General features: G+C 39.1%; 1 protein-coding gene across 1 annotated transcript in view; it reads right to left on the bottom strand.

Moving 5' to 3' along the window:
- The window catches only part of rxfp1 (relaxin family peptide receptor 1), a gene marked incomplete at both ends in the record, with an annotated part of 97478 nt that overhangs the window by 26802 nt on the left and 51461 nt on the right, over window positions 1-19215 (bottom strand). Inside the window, one exon of the mRNA XM_084549224.1 lies at window positions 2692-2775. Within this exon, the coding sequence (XP_084405350.1) occupies window positions 2692-2775 (84 nt within the window). The remainder of the gene's footprint in view (window positions 1-2691; window positions 2776-19215) is intronic.

Genomic DNA, 19215 nt, shown 5'->3' on the forward strand with positions numbered 1-19215 from the left:
TGTAAGCTGGTTTGCATGAGGATATTCACAAACCCCGCTCACAGTGCTCAGAGGGATCAGATGGAAAAGGAAACGGAGTAGCATCCCTTATAAATAATAGGAAGTATGAGTCAGAATTGGTTAGTAAGACGGTTAAACAAATAAGTTCAAATTAAATACTTACTATTTCATTTGATTTTGATTCTTGATGAAAAAATATTCTCCTTCAACAAAATAAGTATCAGCTCCTTTAATGACCATTTGTGATGCAAACTATGTATATCAGAAGTTAACCGTCAATGCTCTTGACACCTTTTGCCACAGAAACACCAGACTGCTGCTGCACACACAGTAAGCCAGAGGAACAACTGGTAAGCTAGATAATGCTGCACATTATATTTTTAATAATCAAGCTCAGTGAATTCTGGAATGAGGGAGAGAAACAATATCTCCACACCACACTAAATTACTTTAGCTACTAATGATGCAGCAGCACAAAGAGAAGTGGTAATGCCAGTGGATGGAGATCTGGCTCACTGAGAATCCTAACAAAGGGCAATTGAGATCACTGACGTGTTTGTCGTGCCAGAATCTAATTCGCTAGCACAAATCACCAGGGAGGGATGTATTTGCATAAAGCAAACAGCTCTTCACATACTGCCCATCTAATCAATATTTAACTATAATCTGGATCAATTTAGTCCCACTGCTCAGAGAGGACAGCTGCCTCTGTTGACCTAATATTATGTGTTGGCAATTATGCCCGTAGACCTGTTTGCCTTTAAGATGAGAAGCCTGTGACAGAGAAAAGTTGGAAAAGTTTTTTTGACATCTTGGGTATGTGGAGGCACGTATAATAAACTTTTTTTTATTTCCTGAACTAAATTTATGACTAAGTGTAAAGTAATTCTCATCCGAGTGCACAAGGACATTTGAATTTCTTCTCCCAAAGTAGGAAAACCTGCTGGGCTTTATTTTTTAATTTTTTATTTTTGTTGGAAATCTAGACTGAAGCGTGTGTGTGTGTTTGTGTGTGTGTGTGTGTGTTTTTATTGCACACACTCTAAAGTTGGATTCTCTATGAACACAGCATGAACGTTAGCTTTCAAACTACTGTTGAATCAGTATGTGAGCTGAAAAAAAGTACAGAGGAGACATATTCACAAATTTGATGGAATGTCTAAAAACAAAACCTGACATTCAGTTTTCCAGTTTAACTTAGTGCAGATGGCAAATTACACGAATAAATGTGTAATTAAGTCATGCAGGCATTAAGGATCTTTACATAGAACAAGCCTGTCAAAGCAATGGCTGACTAATTTACTGCTGTCAAAATAAAGTGAAGGTAATTGAAAGCACCTCATTAAAGTTTAAGTATCACGAAATTGATCACTTACGCTTAAATTAAATCAAAGGATGCATTTAATCTTCTAAACATTCTAAACAGGGAAGATCTGATCAAGTTAATAGAAAATCCCGCATAAAAGTTAGCTCCTTTTTTGTTTGTTTTCTTCTTTTTTTATATTTATATCCGTAGCACTACTTACTTCATGTCCTTTATAAGCTGTCATCCTTTTATCTTCAGAAATAAGTACAGCTTCAGTGTCTTGTTTGTGCTCTTTCTAGTGAAGGATACAGTGGCACAACACAGCAGATGCATGAGTCAAAGTTTGTCTCATTTTCTTGGCTTATGTTCTCTTGCATTTTAACAGCACGGTTGATGCTTTACAAGGAACACAGGAGGAAAAAACCCAAAGCACTCTCATGATGCCCTGATAAAAAGTTTTTAATACCTCACAAGGCATTTGTTTTTTTGTTTTTTTTCTATTTTATCTTACTTACCCAGCTGCTGCTGGATTCTGATGGCTTGATTGTGACCATCAAAGACTCATGGAAGTTTCATTTGCAGCAGAAAGAAGTTAGAAAACACATGGAGCTAAAGTTTTAGCCTCAGCTCCTCCTGCACAGTGACAAATTCACTTTAAACTGGATTTATGTGTGAATGGATTACATGCATAGGCTCAAGAGTTATGATACATCTAATATATTTTTAATGTTGGCAGGAATTGTTCAGAGTGAATATAAAATGAAGCAGTTTGACAGAAAAATGACAATTAATCATATTCGATTTTCTTTTTGTCTTCGGTAACAATCATCCCCGCTGCAAACACCTCTGCTCTCCAAGAATTCCTGCCCTTTATTACAGTGACAGAACATAAACATGGCAACTGCACACAATAGACACAAATTCTGTGACAATACGGAGTGGAAATTCTCCCCCACACTGTGTGAATTACAATGTGGAAAACAAAAGATAAACGGTTACTGTTGGGGATGTAATGAATACAGCTTGATATCTGCTCAGGGTCACAGTGATGATGTCAATGAGTGACATCTGATGATAAAACTAAGGCGACACTGTAGAAATCCAAGGCGGGACCACAATTAACCCCAGGCTGTGCAGTGTCAATCTGTTGGCAATAGAATGAGAATGAGCCTGACTCGTTTGCTTAAGTAGTCAATTATCACTAAAGAAGAGACAAAATGCTAATTTCCTAATAACATTGAAATTGACACTGCCTTTAAATTGACCATTTGATCATTTTTGACACTGCTCATCATTACATCCTATTTTCTTCGCTGAATGAAGGAATAACCCAGGGAAACTTTTAAGACAAAAAAAGTATTCCGACACTGGATACAAGTACTTACAGCATACATTGGACTTGGTTCCTGCTTTAGAACTCGGCATTCCAAAATATTTGTCGAAAAGATGGGGCCATCCATTATTATCTCCTGGAATAGAAAAGACAGACAAAGGCAAAGATTACAAACATGCCCTGCACATAAAGACAACGTGATACATAGGATTCATCATGGATGTCACTGGCTGCCAACTCTGTCTAACTCCTGGCTGATTTGAAAATGGACAAAGACCATACCCACCTTTCATTCATAGCGCTCAAAAAAGTAAACTAAGTAATAATTTTGTATAGTTGTCAGGAGGGGGAAATTTTCTATAAAACCAAAACAGTTTCTTCTACCAGGCTGTAAAGTTTGTTTTGGACATTTTATCATGGAGGTCTATGGGGACAGACTCACTTTTGATGCCAGCCTCAGCTGGTCATTCAGAAAACTGCAGTCCAACACTAAAGACATTTCCATCAGGTTCAGCTGCATCGCTGTTTTCTGCTGCAGTCTGATTGCAGACTTGTTTAAAAATTATTTTAACTGTGGAACATTGTTGCTTTGTAAACACTTCCTATGGTTCTTTGGGATTGACTCACTTTTGGAGACAGCCTCAAGTGGCCATTTGAGGAACTGCAAAACTGCATTCTGTAATGGGACGGATGTGCCCTTCCTGCTGTTTTGTGATACATTCACCTTTACTTACATATGGCTGCAGGCAATATAATTCTTGTTGCTTTAGAATGGCTACAGATATTTAATAAATATAAAAGGCCTTAAAAAGAAACCCAACTGTCCTGGGTGATCGTAACAGTGACAAAAAGCCCATTGTTCTTATTATAAACTTTTTTTTTGTTGGAATAAAACTAAAACAAATTAATTCCATTCAAAATGTCCTGTGATAAAAATATTAAAGTAACATACTGCACAAGAGCGCTGTAATTGCCCTCAAGTGATCCTTATACTTTGCCAAAATGCTGCTTACATAAACTCAGCCGTACCGGTCCAAACCCCTTTGGCTGCTTCCTTTCGGCAAAATTATCGACCAAGAGTAAATGCCAAAAAATTAACTTGATGAAAGTGGCAACTGTGTTTATTTGTTCTGGAGTAGCATGAAATTGGAGGTTGACAACAATCCGGCTGTGAACCTTCTTCAATTATTTGTTAACCCTCCCACCACCCCGTCCCATCTACTTCCATCGGAGTCATGGCCTGGTCACACAACAGAGGAGCATTTGTGCTCTCATCACTGACGGTGTATCATTTGATGCATAACCTAGAACATCTCAGTTAAAACATCGGCTCGTCCTTTGTTGTAACAGCCTGCTCGGAATAAATAAGGACCCGAGGTCAGTGGGTGCACACATATACACACACACAAACATTAATAATAATAGTGTTCATCACAGTGATATGTAAGTGATGTGGACAGCTGCCAAGTCAGTGTCAGATCTTCACAGAGGATTAAACCACAATCTTCTGACAAGTAGACAAGAAGAAGCAGACACCGACGCAAAACCAACAGAACTGCACTGACAAAGTCACTATCAAAGGCTTCAACTGAAATTCCATGACAACTGTGTATCCAACATCCACACTACACAACACCAATAGAACATACGTTTGCATATGGATTGTATACATAATTTCTCTACTGAAAAACATACATACATTAAACAGGGTTTTTATTATAATATGGCAGTCAGGGTTGTTTGTTGTACATGGTGTAAATGTCTGTTAACGTCTGTTTTTGTCTTTATTTCTATTGCATTGTTTAAAAAACTCCAAACAAAACAGGAAGCTTACCATCACTATTGTTTCTCCAGATTTGAACATTCATTAATTCATTAATTAATTTTCTGTAACCACTTGTTCTCTCAGGGGGCTGGAGCCTATCCCAGCTGTCACTGGGTGAAAAGCAGAGTACACTCTGGACATTTCGCCAGTCTAGCACCCTACCTAACCTCACCAGCATGTCTTTGAACGGTGGGAGGGAGCTGGAGTACCCGGAGAGAACCCATGCAGACACAGGGAGAACATGCAAACTCCACACAGAAAGGCCGAACCCAGACCCTTCTCGGTGTGAGGCATGAGTGCAAATCGCAACACCACTGTTCCACCCATCCAAATATGAACGTATAGTATAGTCATTACAAATAAATCTGTCTTTATTTTTAAGATATCAGTAATTTGGTTTATGTAAAAAAAAAATAAAAAAATCTAAAAGGGAAAACAGAATGTAAAATTGTTATTATGCACAAAAAATAACTGAATGGAACTGTAAACTCAGCTGGATTTCAAAATATCTGTTTAGCATACTGACAGCTGGGATAGGCTCCAGCAGACCCTGCAACCCTTAACAGGGATAAGTGGTTGCAGAAGATGAATGAATGAATGTTTAGCATACTGAGCATAACTGCTAGAAAAACCATCGCTAAGAAGTGGTCTAAAGCAGACCCGCCCTCTTTGGATGATTGGTACAAAACCATCCATGACATTTTCATAATGGAAGTAATCACTTTCTCCATGAAGCAGCAGGAAACTAAATTTGATGAGGTCTGGAGGAAGAGGAAGACATATATTTAATCCAGACCCCTGTGTATTATTATTATTATTATTATTATTATTTTACTTACATATTACTTCTTGCTAATTGTTATGCTTTTATGCGTATTGATTTTCTTAATGGCAAAGTCAGCCCATGTTCTGTCTCCACATTGTGGAAAATAATGAATAAAGAATTACATAATGGGAAAACAAAATATTTTTTAAATGCATGTCATTTAGGACCAACCCTCCATGTCTGACCATGCAATCTCGTTATATGATACTTGTATAATATAATGACAAATATATATAATATAAATATAATATAATGACAAATAAAGGCTCTTTATCTCTTTATCTTTATTGTCTGCCGTAATGTTGGTACAGACCTAATGTCTGTCTGAAACCTACAAATACAAGACAAATCACACACAAAGATGTCTCTGGTAACTCTTGTTACCTGTTTTTGTTGTGCATTCTTGTGTAAAAATCAATTACTACACAACAGAAAAAAAAATTCTCACTTTAGTATAGCAACGGCACACACTCAGACCCAAAAGCGCATTTCCTTTGTACATCCCAATCAACTTGTACCCAACCCCTCCCTGTGCACACCCCCTTTTAAATATGCAAATTATATTTAAATTGACACTGCACCTGAGATTCCCCTCTCAGAGATCGTGCATTTCACTCTTGATACATCTGAACTTTTCCGTGAATGAGTACATACGGAACGTTTTTGTGCGCTCGCACCCTTCGTACATGAGGCCCCTGGTCTCTTGGGTGAAAGTCCTGTGTGTAACTGGATCTACCAACTCCCCTACATGTAATGTAGTCTTGAGGAAGTGCTGCCCACTTCTGACCTTAGCTCTAACCCCAATACTATGTTCACAGTATTAGTGACTAAACTATAAAAGCGTTACCTGCTACATTGTTGCTGCGCCAGTGTTTTTCAACTGCTAAATAATAAGTGCTGAAAAAAGTTGAGGACAGTTCAAGCCAGCCTGTCGTGTCAAGCCAGTCACGCATCTGTAAGTGTCATTTTCATACAGCTGGCTTCCATCAATTTCACCTTCTCGCATGTGATTTACTGCTGTAAAAGGACATGTGAAAAGTAGTATGACATATGACGTGAGATGGAAGAGCTTTTCATACGCAGTTGCATGATATCACGTTGATCAGACCACTAATCAGGCTCTCTTGTAGTGAAGACATGCGTTGTGATAATTTACAGTGGCTGCTGTACACTCTATGAAGCCTCCGAGTTGAATGCCAATAGTGAAAAACAAAGAAATGAGTCCAACAATCATCTGACATTAGTCCCATTGTGGCAGTACTGATTAAAAAGCACAGGCCTTGAACGCAGCTCTATCGCTCTATAGACGGTGTACATGTTCTGCATGCCAATTATGTCCACAAAAACGACATTTACATGGGTCATATTGAGTGACATTGGTTGACCATACACCAACGACGTGTAGTTGGAATACCAATTATGCAGCCAAGGAGTAGAAAGCATTTTCAATGCCACTCAAGGACTATGCATTTAAACCATTCAATTAATATCACTTTTGTCTGTATGGCAATGCACTTTGTGGCATTTAACAACAGTTTAGTCCAAGCTATTAGTAAAGTGAAACCCAAATAGCATATGATATTGAGTTAGTTCCTGATTATCTTATCTGAATTTCATGTGAGTTTTTCATGGCCATTCATATAATGAAGCATAAAGCAATTTGGACATATGTGACATCAGGATATATGAAAATTAATTATCTACCAGGAGTAGGCGTGTATCATTCTTTCACCTTTGAATGCAGAGTTTTTTAAATTGAATACTTGTTATCAGGAGTAAGCAGATTTTGGTAATCCAACCAATGTGTGTTTATTTGTGTCATTCCTTTTCACTTTCACACTGTTCTGTTATCCAGCACAGATCACTTGTGCCTTTTTCTCTTTGAACTGTTTTAATTAAAAAAATATTTAATTTCAAAAATACGGAACTTGAGAAAACACATCCAAAAAGACTCACAACACCAGCAAATACAAAAACGCGTTGCAAACTCACACAACGGAAATGTTTCCAGAGGACCCTAAAAAGCGATGGACCTTGTTTGCTCAAAACCTACTGTCAATGCTCAAAATCCTGATCCTAACCTGAGTAAATGAATACCTCTCGGCTGTGTAAGGTTTTGGTCCATTTTGATCATTTCAGATGCAAGTAATACCTGACTGCTTTGCTGGAACTTGTATCAGAACATCCCAGAAATGTGTCCTTCACTTTATTCGGTAAGTGAATTTTGAGGATTATTTATATGTTAAGTGTCTGTGCCCAACATAGCTAGCCTGGTAGCTGAATTTAACTGAATTAGCCTTAGGCTAGTCTTCCAGCATAGCTCCAGTGTGTTAGCGAGGCTAACGGAAGGCTAATTGAAGCTTGTCAAGATTATCAAACCGGCACCAAAGATAAAACGTAATATTGAATATAGAATTTAGAGAGATGACATTTTTAAATAAAGCGCGTGATCTGTGTGAAGTTGGAAAATCTTATTCCACCACTTAAAGTAGGAAACTTTTATGTCTTGTTGATGTTCAGTGTTACAGTAACAACGTGAATGACAGATTTGGTCTGGTTAGTTATAAGGTGTTGAGCTGTGTTCAGTTACAATAAAATATTAAACGTCATATTACAGCATGGATCCAGACATAACGTTAGTCTACAAGGTTACTGAGCTGGAGTTAGTCGTTGAAGTTATACAATAATGTAAGAATTCCTTTAATAAATGATGATCTGTTGAACAGTGATAAGAGTTGTATTGGGTAAGTTATAATACATTCTTTCACATGTTTTTTTGACTGTGTAAAGTTTTCCTCTAGGTGATTCAGACAGGCTGCATGTTCTACATGAGATGAAGAACTGGACTAACATTTAAAAGTCATCAGTGCATCACTGCCGGATGTGTTAACTTAATACTGATGTTTTTCTAAACGTAAGATTATGCCATAAATGGTTAAACTATTGCTTGAATAGCAGTAATCATTTTTTTGTTATTAAAATTATTCTGTTAATAATCAATTATTATGATTTGCTACTTTCAGTTGACAGTGACATTTTAATATAAAATGTAACATTTACAGTCAGCACAGATGACCTAAGGAATGTGAATACAAATCGAATTTATTGAAATGTGACCCATGACTTCTGACTGGAACAGTACCTAAATACAAGACATTAAACACAAAATGGTGACTGTATTTCAGACTGTGTGGGATCATGGGAATGAGGAAGAGCAGAGGTGTAAGTGGGTGCATGTCCTCCTTCATCATGATGATGAGCTTGATTTGGCTGTCCTCCTGAATGTCACTGCCACCTCAGAGGATGATGAGGATGTTCAGCACAGCCCTTCCTCACAGGGAGTAGGAAAAGACAAGGAGAAAGCTTTTCCATCAAAATCCACACCAGCCAAACAACAGATGCACACGCTCAGCCTGCAGAGGTTTCTTCTGAAGGTCTCTGTAGCTCTGTAGGCACCACACTGGACAAACATGTCTATAAATACTTACAGTAATGTAAAATAGAAAGGTGGCAATACTATTGTGTCACGTCAGTGGGATAAAAGAAAACACGACTTTGAAATATAGGTGACATTTTAAAAACATTTGAATAATAATAATAATTAGTTGAATTAAGATAACTCAATACCAGCCGTCTATTGTTGAAGCAGGTGATGGTACATACAGTGTGGCAGACAAGCAGGAGGCATCACAGGTGGGTATGAGCTGAAGCAGTTACTGAAAGAGAGAATCATCTTGTAATAAACATAAATGCAACCTCCATTCATATCCAAAATAATAAAGTCTTAACGTAGCTGACCAGTACCAATAACTAGTTTATAGAAGGAACTATAAATAGCAACCATCAAATGTAACAAAGTATAATCACGTCATCCAAATAAACTACTCAACTAAAAATCTAAATTTAGTTTCACTATTTTGATTAACTAAGGTAGTTTGTAATAAATGTTATGCTGCTGTAGAGGACTCTAGCCAAAGCTCTGCAACATTTGACAAAATCTACAGTTTAACCAAGTAACGACAATGCTCTTTTATTAAAATGTTAAATGAATTTGTGTAGTATAATCTTAATAAAACAAACAGGATGTGGTATGGTTTAGGTTTACTTACCTCAAGTAACATGAGGTGGAACTAGCAGGAGCAAGTAGTGAGGGAACCGTATTAGCCGACTGCTAGCACGATGGGTTTGTTTTGAGCAGTCTGTGGTTTTGAACAAACAAGGTCCATCGCTTTCTAGGGTCCTCTGGAAACATTTCCGTTGTGAGAATTTGCAGCGGGTTTTGTATTTGCTGGTGTTTGCTGGTGTTATGATGGGCGGCACAGTAGTGTGGTGGTTAGCACTGATAGATACTTCATTTGTCCTGAGGGAAATTCAGTGTCCAGTAGCTTTATCGCATAAAAAACAAACCAGATATGGAATAATGATAATAAAGCTACAATCACAGTCCAGTTGGTTCGTATGGCCTTGACAGACAAACGACCTTCTCAACCTGTCCATGGAGCAAGACAGAAGGCTGTCACTGAATGAGCTTCTCTGCCTTCTCTGCCATTGTTCACGATGGACTGAAATTTGTTCAAGGTTCTTGCATCTGCCATTGATGTCAGGGACTCCAGCTCTGCCCTTACCACAGAGCTCGCTGTGTGTATCAGTTTGTCTAACCGCAAGGTTACTTTATTCTTAGTGCTGCCTACCCACCAAACCACAGCGTACGAGGGCATTGACAATGATAGTCTGGTAGAACATGTCCAGCAGATTCCAGCAGATATTAAACAACCTTAGTCTCCTAAGAAAATAGAGATGGCTCTGAAATTTTTTGTATACTGAGTCTATGTTAGCCGACCAATCCCGGTTATGATCCAGTTGTAGACCCAGGTACTTATGGGTTTGACCCACCTCTACACGTTCCCCATTGAGGGTTACAGGCAGCATATGGGGCCTGGACTTCCTATCATCTCCTTGGTTTTTGCTGTATTGAACCGAAGGTGGTTCGTTTCGAAGATGAGATGAAGTTGTTCACTAGATTCTTGTACTCCTGTTCTTGTCATTCCCTGATACATGACACAACTGAAGAATCATCATCTGAGGACTTCTGCATATGACATGACTCTGTGTGGAGTTTGCATGTTCTTCCTGTGTCAGCGCGGGTTCTCTCCAGGTACTCCGGCTTCCTCCCACTGTCCAAAGACATGCTCATTAGGTTAATTGGTGATTCTAAATTGGCCATAGGTGTGCATGTGAGTGTGAATGGCTGTCTGTCTCTCTGTGTTAGCCCTGTGCTAGACTGGAGACCAGTCCAGGGTGTACCCCACCTCTCGCCTGATGACAGCTGGGATAGGCTCCAGCACCCCAGCGACCCTCCAGAAGACAAGCGGTTACAGAAAATGAATGAAATGGTGCTGCGACTCTATTTGCGTGTTTTTTCTTAATTTGTAGTGTGATGAGCTCTCTCAGCCACCATAGCACAAAAGGGCACATTTTGTGCAGCTTTTTTAAAAATTATTATCTTATTAGTTTTTATACTTCTAGCGCTAGCTAGTCAAATTTGCTCTGCATTAGAATAAGGACTCACTCCTGAGGCTGTGTCATGCCGTGCATTCTTAAGAAATAAATAAAGTCTGTTTCTTTGAAATCTACTGATGTAATTTGAACTTGGTTCTTCTCCAAATGGGTCTTCATGCAGAATAGCTTGGAGAGCCTCTACAGCCAAATTACTATTGAAGCTTTTAATTATTTGCACTGTGGACTGTTAAGATTATTTCCAGGCGAATTTATATTTAACACAGAAATCTACACATGAATAACAACACAAGGGTCTTTTGCTTAAATTAGTTTGAGAAATACTTTGATGTGTCTGTCCTCATTGTTAGATGTTACAAACACACTTGACAAACACACCTGTATACATGACAAGCTTGAGTCAAAAGGGTGACAGCTGTTATTAAAGGGCCTATATGTTTCTAAATAGCCTTGCTCCACAGGGTAAGACTGAATCATGCCCACACATATATTGTAGGTTTCGAAATTTGCATCTTAATGGGAAAAATAAAAGACCACTTGCTGAGCAGCAAACCTTCCTTTCAGCCATGCTAGCAGCCTGGCTGTACGGATGGCAGTTGCTGTCTCTGGTTCACACCATTACTTAGTCCACATAGAAATCTAACTATTAAATTGATTACCAGAATATGTTGATGGTTCATTTTAATTAACTTTGATTCCCTTACCTTTGATATAGAACGACCATCTGGTTATTGAGACACCTGCAAAACCATGGACTGTATATGAAGATACTGCACTTTAATAACTCCTGGCTAATTCAAAAATGGGCAAAAATGTGGCTGCATGTTTCTGCATCCCTGCTACTAATTGTGCATTCTAATGAACCCATATAAAGAAATGTTGTAAATATATTTTTTTATACATTTTTGCTTATGAATGAACTGTATATAAAGATAGACGAACACTCCTTCATGAAGAGCAGCTTTGTAGCACAGTGTGGTGGCTCCAACCATTGCCACCAAGCCAGAGCCTGCTTCTTAACTCTTTGGTGATTTAAAAATGGTCAAAGAGGTGAAGCATAAGTGGAGCTGAGAGGAACGGGGTGCAATAACCCCCTTAACTATGCATACATTTTTGCATAAATACAACGATAGAAAAATGGGTTCATAATAAAAAAACAAAACAAAACAAAAAAACTGTAGTGTTGTCATGAATGAGGAAGTTAGCTATAGAGACCAAAACCGTTATTGTACCAGGCTGTCTTTGGACATTTTACCATCATAGTCTGTGGAGGTTGACTTGCATTTTAAGATAGCCTCAAGTGGTCATTTGAGGAACTGCAGTTTTTCCTACTTTAGCGTTAGCTTCATTTTCAGCCCTAAACTAATGAAGTTCAGTTGTACCTTGTGTTTCAAATCGTTATGAGAAACATTATACTTAGCATTTTCATAATAATCAATAGCATGTTATCATGCTGATGTTAGCAACATCCCACTGTGCTTAAATGTCCCACTGTGCTTAAATAAAACTTCAGAGAGCTGCTAGTGCGGTTGCAGACTTTTGATCAAAAACTGGTTCAACATTATTTAGTCTGCTGAATTTTGTTGCTCGCTAAACACTTAATGTACCTAGTTCAAAGATAAAGCCTCTTTTCCAAGGGGTATTTTTAGAATATACAGCCAATGAAAACACAGATGAAGACCTGTATATGTTTAGCGTTCAAAGCCACAGTTATGTGTAGCAGCGCTACACAGTCCGTGATCAAAGCCACGGCAGTGAGAGAGCCGGGGCAGTGAAACCTTACCCTCCCTCTGCCATTTAGATTTATGTTGAGCATCTTACAATTCAGTGGGTGGGTGTACTTCAAAGGAGGTGGGAGGTCTCACACATATTCACTACAGTTTTGGTGTGAAATGCAAAATCCCACAAAGTGCAGTTGCTGTGACTCCATCAGCTATGATAAAAGCAACATATGATAAAAGGACACAGCTCTTGGCAATAATTGATAAGCTTGCTACTAATGTGAGTGTATTTGAATAGGAGGCACACAAGTTTCAAGAATAAGTAGAGTAAGAGATATTGAGAGCATGCTTGGGCTAATGAGAGAGTGAAAATGAGAAAACACCAAAACCTCATTTTCAGAGACCCATCACAAATGCACCATGTTCAGATAATGTTACAAAGAGTGATGCATGATATGATCTGCATAACCTTCTGGAGCTGCTGTTTAAGAATGGTGCGCTAGCTATTAGAGACAATGTGTCCCCACTCTTCAGAATGCAGGGATGGTGATTAGTTGTGCGGTATGTAGTTAATTTTTCCAATGTGCACACTGAGACAGCTTTTTGTTTACCACATGAAACCTGTAATTCCACATGCGTGATTAAGGAAACCTGATGAACAGACTGTGGCAGGTGCTTAAGCCTTTTTACGTCTGTGTACTCTGTCGCACATTAAAAAACATTAGGCAAATTAACATGACATGGATTCTCCCACCAACATGAATACCAACATAAACCTCATTGCTGAAGCAGGAAATGAGTCAAAAACAATAACTATAAATGCTGAATTAAAATTTAGACTAAGTGCCACTTTCAGTGGGAACGCCTGTGCTTGTAGAGAAATGTTTTTCTCTTTCCACAGTATAGCATCCAATTACTTAAAAGTGCCGTGACATAAAAGAGTAACCACCCACTTCAACACAATCAGTACACAATGACTGATTCCAGGATCAAATGTGTGTTTTCTGGTCCATCTTTAATTAGCTGACGTCTTTTTACATTTCCCCCTAGAGGAATATACTTACATTTTGGACAGTTGGTTGTGCAATACAGAACAAACCTTTTTTTTTTTTTGTATTTTTACACCAAATATTTGTACATTTTTCATTAAATATTGATATTTTATGGATAAGATAATCAATTAATTTATCTGACAAATTTTAACATTTTTTATTGTGCAACACATCATATCTAACAGGGAGTAGCACATCAGTCTCGGGTGCACAAAAATCACAGGGCACAAAGTTCAGCTTGATTATTTTGTGACTACTGCAGCATCTTTTCATCTTTTTTTTTAATAATCATGAAGAGTGTTTCATGCACCTAAACTTGAGCAGCACAGCACCTCCCCACGAACGTCTCGTCTCGAACTCCAGAAATGCAAAAGTATTCGCTCAAAAGATGCAACACTCAAGGTGAAACTGACTTTCTTTCTACTGAAACACATCAATTGTTCCTCCGTTTAAAGCCTTACACAGCTTTACCACACACCTTTTAGTAGTTCTCTGTATCATCAATCACTGTAGTCCTGTGGTTATGAGTATCTGGCTGGAGATCGGGCTCATTTGCCACTTGTTCTGCAGCTTGCCACTCAACATTGTAAAGCAGATTCTTGTTGTATCAGTGGCTCCCGTGGTGACTAAAAGACACTCTAATTAGGAAAAGTAAATGCAGAAGGCATTGTAAATTTAAGAGCACGGTGTTGGGCATATTCTTAAATAGAGCAAATGTTTAATCAGATTAGCTGCAACCAGTCTGGCTCTGTGAATCTACATACTGTATAACAAGAGAAACGCCGTGGGATGAGAGAGAGTATATTGTTTTGAGGGCATGCAACTCTTTCCTCCTCCAGTTTTTATCATATAAGATGTTATGAAGTTGGCATGGGTAATTGGGCTCAGCTTCTTCTTGATGATTGATTACATCTTTGAAGCACCATCCCTTTAATTATTAGTTTTTCTTTGATCATAATATGCCAGTTCACTTCACCTAATATTGATGATCATATTGATTGGGGTTGTGGTTAACAACTCTTCATTTATCTCTGTCTTGAATATATAGTTTGTGTGAATATGCAAATGTAATAAGACACTGCAGTGATGAATGGTCCAGCTCTCAAGCTGTTGTATGACATTGTATGTATGTACATGTTGGTTTATTTTAAAAATCAATTTCCTTCATGGCATCCGGTAGTCTTGTTCCAACCGAAGAAACTTATCCATTCATTCATCTTCTGTAACTGCTTGTCCTCTGGAGGGTTGTGGGGGGGCTGGAGCCTATCCCAGCTGTCATCAGGCGCAAGGCAGGGTACACCTGTTCAAACTCAGTTATTAACACTGCGACTGTCCTGTCTCCATTTCGGTTCAGTCTTTACACCTCTGATTTCCAGTACAGCTCTGGGTCCTGCCACCTGCAGAACAGTGTTAATTTCGTTGATGAAAAATTTTCGTCATAGTTTTAGTCAAGGACCTTTGTTTCTCTGATGAAAACGAGACAATAACTAAATAAAAAATATGCTCCAAGACTAAAACTATGACGAAAGTTATTGACATTTTCGTCAACGAATAAAAACGAGACTAAAATATTTGACAAGGACGAAATCCAATCAGAACGACTTTAGATGGTGAAGCTGGACGACTTGGAAAGACAACCAATCAGAACAAACTCTGGAGAGCGGTAAGATGCTCATTGATGGTCGGTAGACTGCTACAAGGGTCATCATATGCATGCACTCGCAGTTTTTTATTAACACCGCGATATGTCACAGCCGGGGAGAAAACGGAGGCAAGATGTATGGACTCATTTCCAGTTTACCATTACTGAAAACAAGACGCATTGCAAACCGTGTGGACCTACTATCGCCGGTAAAAACACAACGAACTTGAAGCGACACTTGCAAGCGAGTTATCCTGAAATCCATACGAAGGTAAGCTAGTTAGCTCGTTAGCTCCAAAATGCATGTCATGGCTGTCTACGGTATCTACTACTGTGTGCTGTTCAGTGTTTTAAGTTTGTTAAGAGTTGCTACCCTCGCTAGTTTTGGTTTATCAAGTGCAAATACAACTGAGGCCCAAATCGAATTTGGTCAGGTGCAATAACTAGCAACTCTGGTTACGTTAACGAGCTGAAGCTCAGCATGTTAGCATGTTAGCCATAGCAGTTTGTTCAAATAGAATGAGTGAAATCTATGCCAATAAGCATTGCACATTTAAACATTAATACCATTCCATAACAGATGTTTTTTATTTTATCTTCAGAAATACAAGTTAAACTAAAAAAAAAAAACTAAATGGATTACCGTTATCACTTTATATTTTAGCCGACTAAAATTACTACAGGGCTGCCAAGTCTCACGCTTTGAGCGTGACAGTCACGCAATTTGACAATTCTCACACCACACGCCATACTTGACATTTCTCACGCTTATCAATACTCTCTCTATTTGTTTTTCATTTTAATAAACTTTGGTCCTCGCCTTGCTGTAGTCCGAGTGACTCTGATTGACTGACCGAGATAACCAATCCCAGACCAATCAATCAGTCCTTTCTGCCTAAATCTAACCAACTACGGGAAGGCACCACGCAATGTCAGAAACAACGTAAGGCGGACCTTGGCGTCTCCAGCTTTCACCAGAGCGTCCTTTCACACACAACAGCGCCGACATTAGAATACCGGACCGACATTCTTCTACTGCTTGCTGGAAGACGGGACGGTAGGTAAAACCAATTTTGTTCACTGTTTATTCGCTGTTTCTCATTGAGTTTTCTAGTTAATATGTACAGTTTTAAACTGCGTTATTCGCTTAACTAGGACGAGTTGACATGATGCCTAGCTAGCGTCTCAATGCGTGCACTCTTCCAGTGGCACTCGCTTAGCCAAAAGTTTCCAAAAGAGGTGAAGTTAGAAGCGACCAAACAAACACCTCCATGTTTTCCCTATTTAAAAACAGTAACACGAGTAGTTACACGACCAAGGTGACAAAGTAAAACGTGGCGCTTTTCTAAGCAGGTAAAAGGGAGAATTACTCCCTTTTACCCGCTTAAAAACGCGCCACGTTTCCCTAAAAGAAACCAGAGTCCCTTGAATCCATTTTTAGAACCAATGTAAAAGTTTAAACGGTATTCAATCAAGCACTAACATGTTGGCTATCTTAAGTTTTTGAAAAGATGTTCGGTAAGAGGAAGAGACCACAGAGAGATCTGCTGTCATTCTGGGCAGTGCCAGTGACAGCCCCCCCTGAAAGTGAGAGTGCAGAGGGCACAGAAGAGACAGAAGATCAAGAGAGATCAGAGGAGATTGAGGACAGTGAAGCTGAAGATGTAGAAGACATCCAAATTGAGAACACAGAGACAGAGGATGAGACAGAGGAGTCAGCAGAGAAAACAGTGGAGATGAGGGTAGACACAGGGAAGAAGCAGAAGGCCAAGAGTGGAGCAGCCATCTACAGGTGCACATTTAAAAGGGAGTGGACAGCAGAATGGCCCTTCATCACTGTAGGCACAACCACTGCCTACTTTTGGTGCTCTATATGTAGACACGAGAACAGCTGTGCCCATCAAGGAAAGGCAGATGTCACAAGGCACATAAAAAGCAAAGCGCATCGTACAAAAGAACAGGCAGTAAGTCAACAGCCAGCATCGCACCATATTATGGCCCAGCCACTGTTGGTGGCATGACCGCTCAGGAACTCAAGGTACATGCTATACAGCTACTAGCAGCGTTATGAACACTGCTAGTAGCTGAATTGCACTTATAGGTTATATTAGCATAAATACATAGTAAATGAAACAAATGCCTTGTCTAATCTAATGTTCATAATGTTCTTATTTGTTAATTTCTGTATGTAATTGTGTTTTTCTATGGACCTTGAGTCTGCTGCTAAGATATTCATTCAATAAAAAAAAACACTTAATGTTTTATTAATGTTTTTACATGATTTACTTTTTAATTACCTCCTTTCTGTTGCAGACAAGGAGAGCTGAGGTAAAGGTAGCGGTGTCAATGGTGGAACACAATGTGCCATTTGCAGTAGCCGATCACTTCAGCCCATTACTAAAAGAGTGTTTCAAAGATTCCCCTACTGCACAGAACTTCAAGGCTGCCCGCACAAAAATGTCCTGCATAATAAATGAGGCAGTGGCTCCTCACTTTAGAAACAAACTGGTAATGAAGATGAGGACCAGTCCTTTCACGTTGATCACAGACGGATCAAATGACACAGGTAATTAAATTTCCCACACTTTCCAGTACCCATTTTAGATATATTGATAAGAGAACAGATACACACAATTTCAGTCTGATGTGTACCGATAGATAGATAGATAGATAGATAGATAGATAGATAGATAGATAGATACTTTATTGATCCCCAAGGGGAAATTCAAGTTCCCAGCAGCTTAAGACACAACATACACTACAATGTAAACAGGATGATAAAAACAAATCAACGTGACTTTAATCTGACATATGTACCTATCGTTACAGGACGTGAGAAGATGGGGTGGAGGTGGATATGTGCCCCACCAGCGGGCCAAACTGCGGCACAGCTGAAGTGATATAGAAGAAGATGGATGAGGCCTTGCAGAAATACGACATACCATGGACAAACTGTGTCAGTCTGTCTGTTGATAATGCTCCTGTCAATACAGGAGCAAGGAACTCCATCGCATCCAGAATTCTTCAAGAACATAACAGCATCTACATCCATGGGTGCCCTTGCCACATCATCCACAATACTGCCAAACAGGCTGGCCAGGCCTTTTTGGAGGTGAGTTGAATTGTGTGCTTAAGACCTACCGTATCCGTTATGCCTAATGTCAAGTCAAACATGTTGTATGATATGCGGTGTCATGAACCAATGACGACAATGTCTTGTGACTATAAATAATCATGTATTGCAGGTGTGTGGATTTGATCCAGAGGATCTCGCTGTTGATGTCGGATATTGGTTTAAAGGAAGTACCAATCGTAAAGGTTACCTGACTGGTATGTATGTGCAGTCCCAATGTAGTACAAATTGAATCCAGAAGAGTTTGATCAAATTGGCTTTAAGATGTTCCATTCTTGTCATAGAATTCTGTGAGCTCCATGGAAGTGAGTATATGGAAATGCTCATGCACGTTTCCATTCGATGGTTGAGCCTGGAGAAGTGTTTGACTCGTATCCTGCAGCAGTATGAGCCACTGGCCAGTTACTTTAAGTCATTAAGTAGGCATCACATTTTAATGATCCAAATACATGGTTATTAGAACAGACTGAAAAGTAAATGTATGTAGTATGCACAATTTTTTTTCTCTCTCTCTTTTTCCCCACAGATGACAAACAGCCAAGGTTCAGGAGACTTGTGGAGGCATTCTCTGACCCAATCACAGAGGTGTATCTGCTCTTTTATCAAGCAACATTTCCAGTTTTCTCCACCTTCAACCTCCTCCTCCAGAGAGAGAAGTCGTCCATCTTCCTTCTACATGATGAGGTAAATTGGAAAGGTTGGGATACAGTTTGCCAGTATGATGTACTATCTTTGTTCCTTTTTTATTAGCACAAAATAAATGTAAATTTGTACATCTTTTCTGAAATTTTTAGATGAGGGGTTTCATCCGCAAGCTGCTCTCCAAGTTTCTGAAGCCTGCAGTATTGCAACACAGGGAA

Source organism: Chelon labrosus (assembly GCF_963514085.1).
Source record: "Chelon labrosus genome assembly, chromosome: 8".
NCBI classification, from domain to species: Eukaryota; Metazoa; Chordata; class Actinopteri; order Mugiliformes; family Mugilidae; genus Chelon; species Chelon labrosus.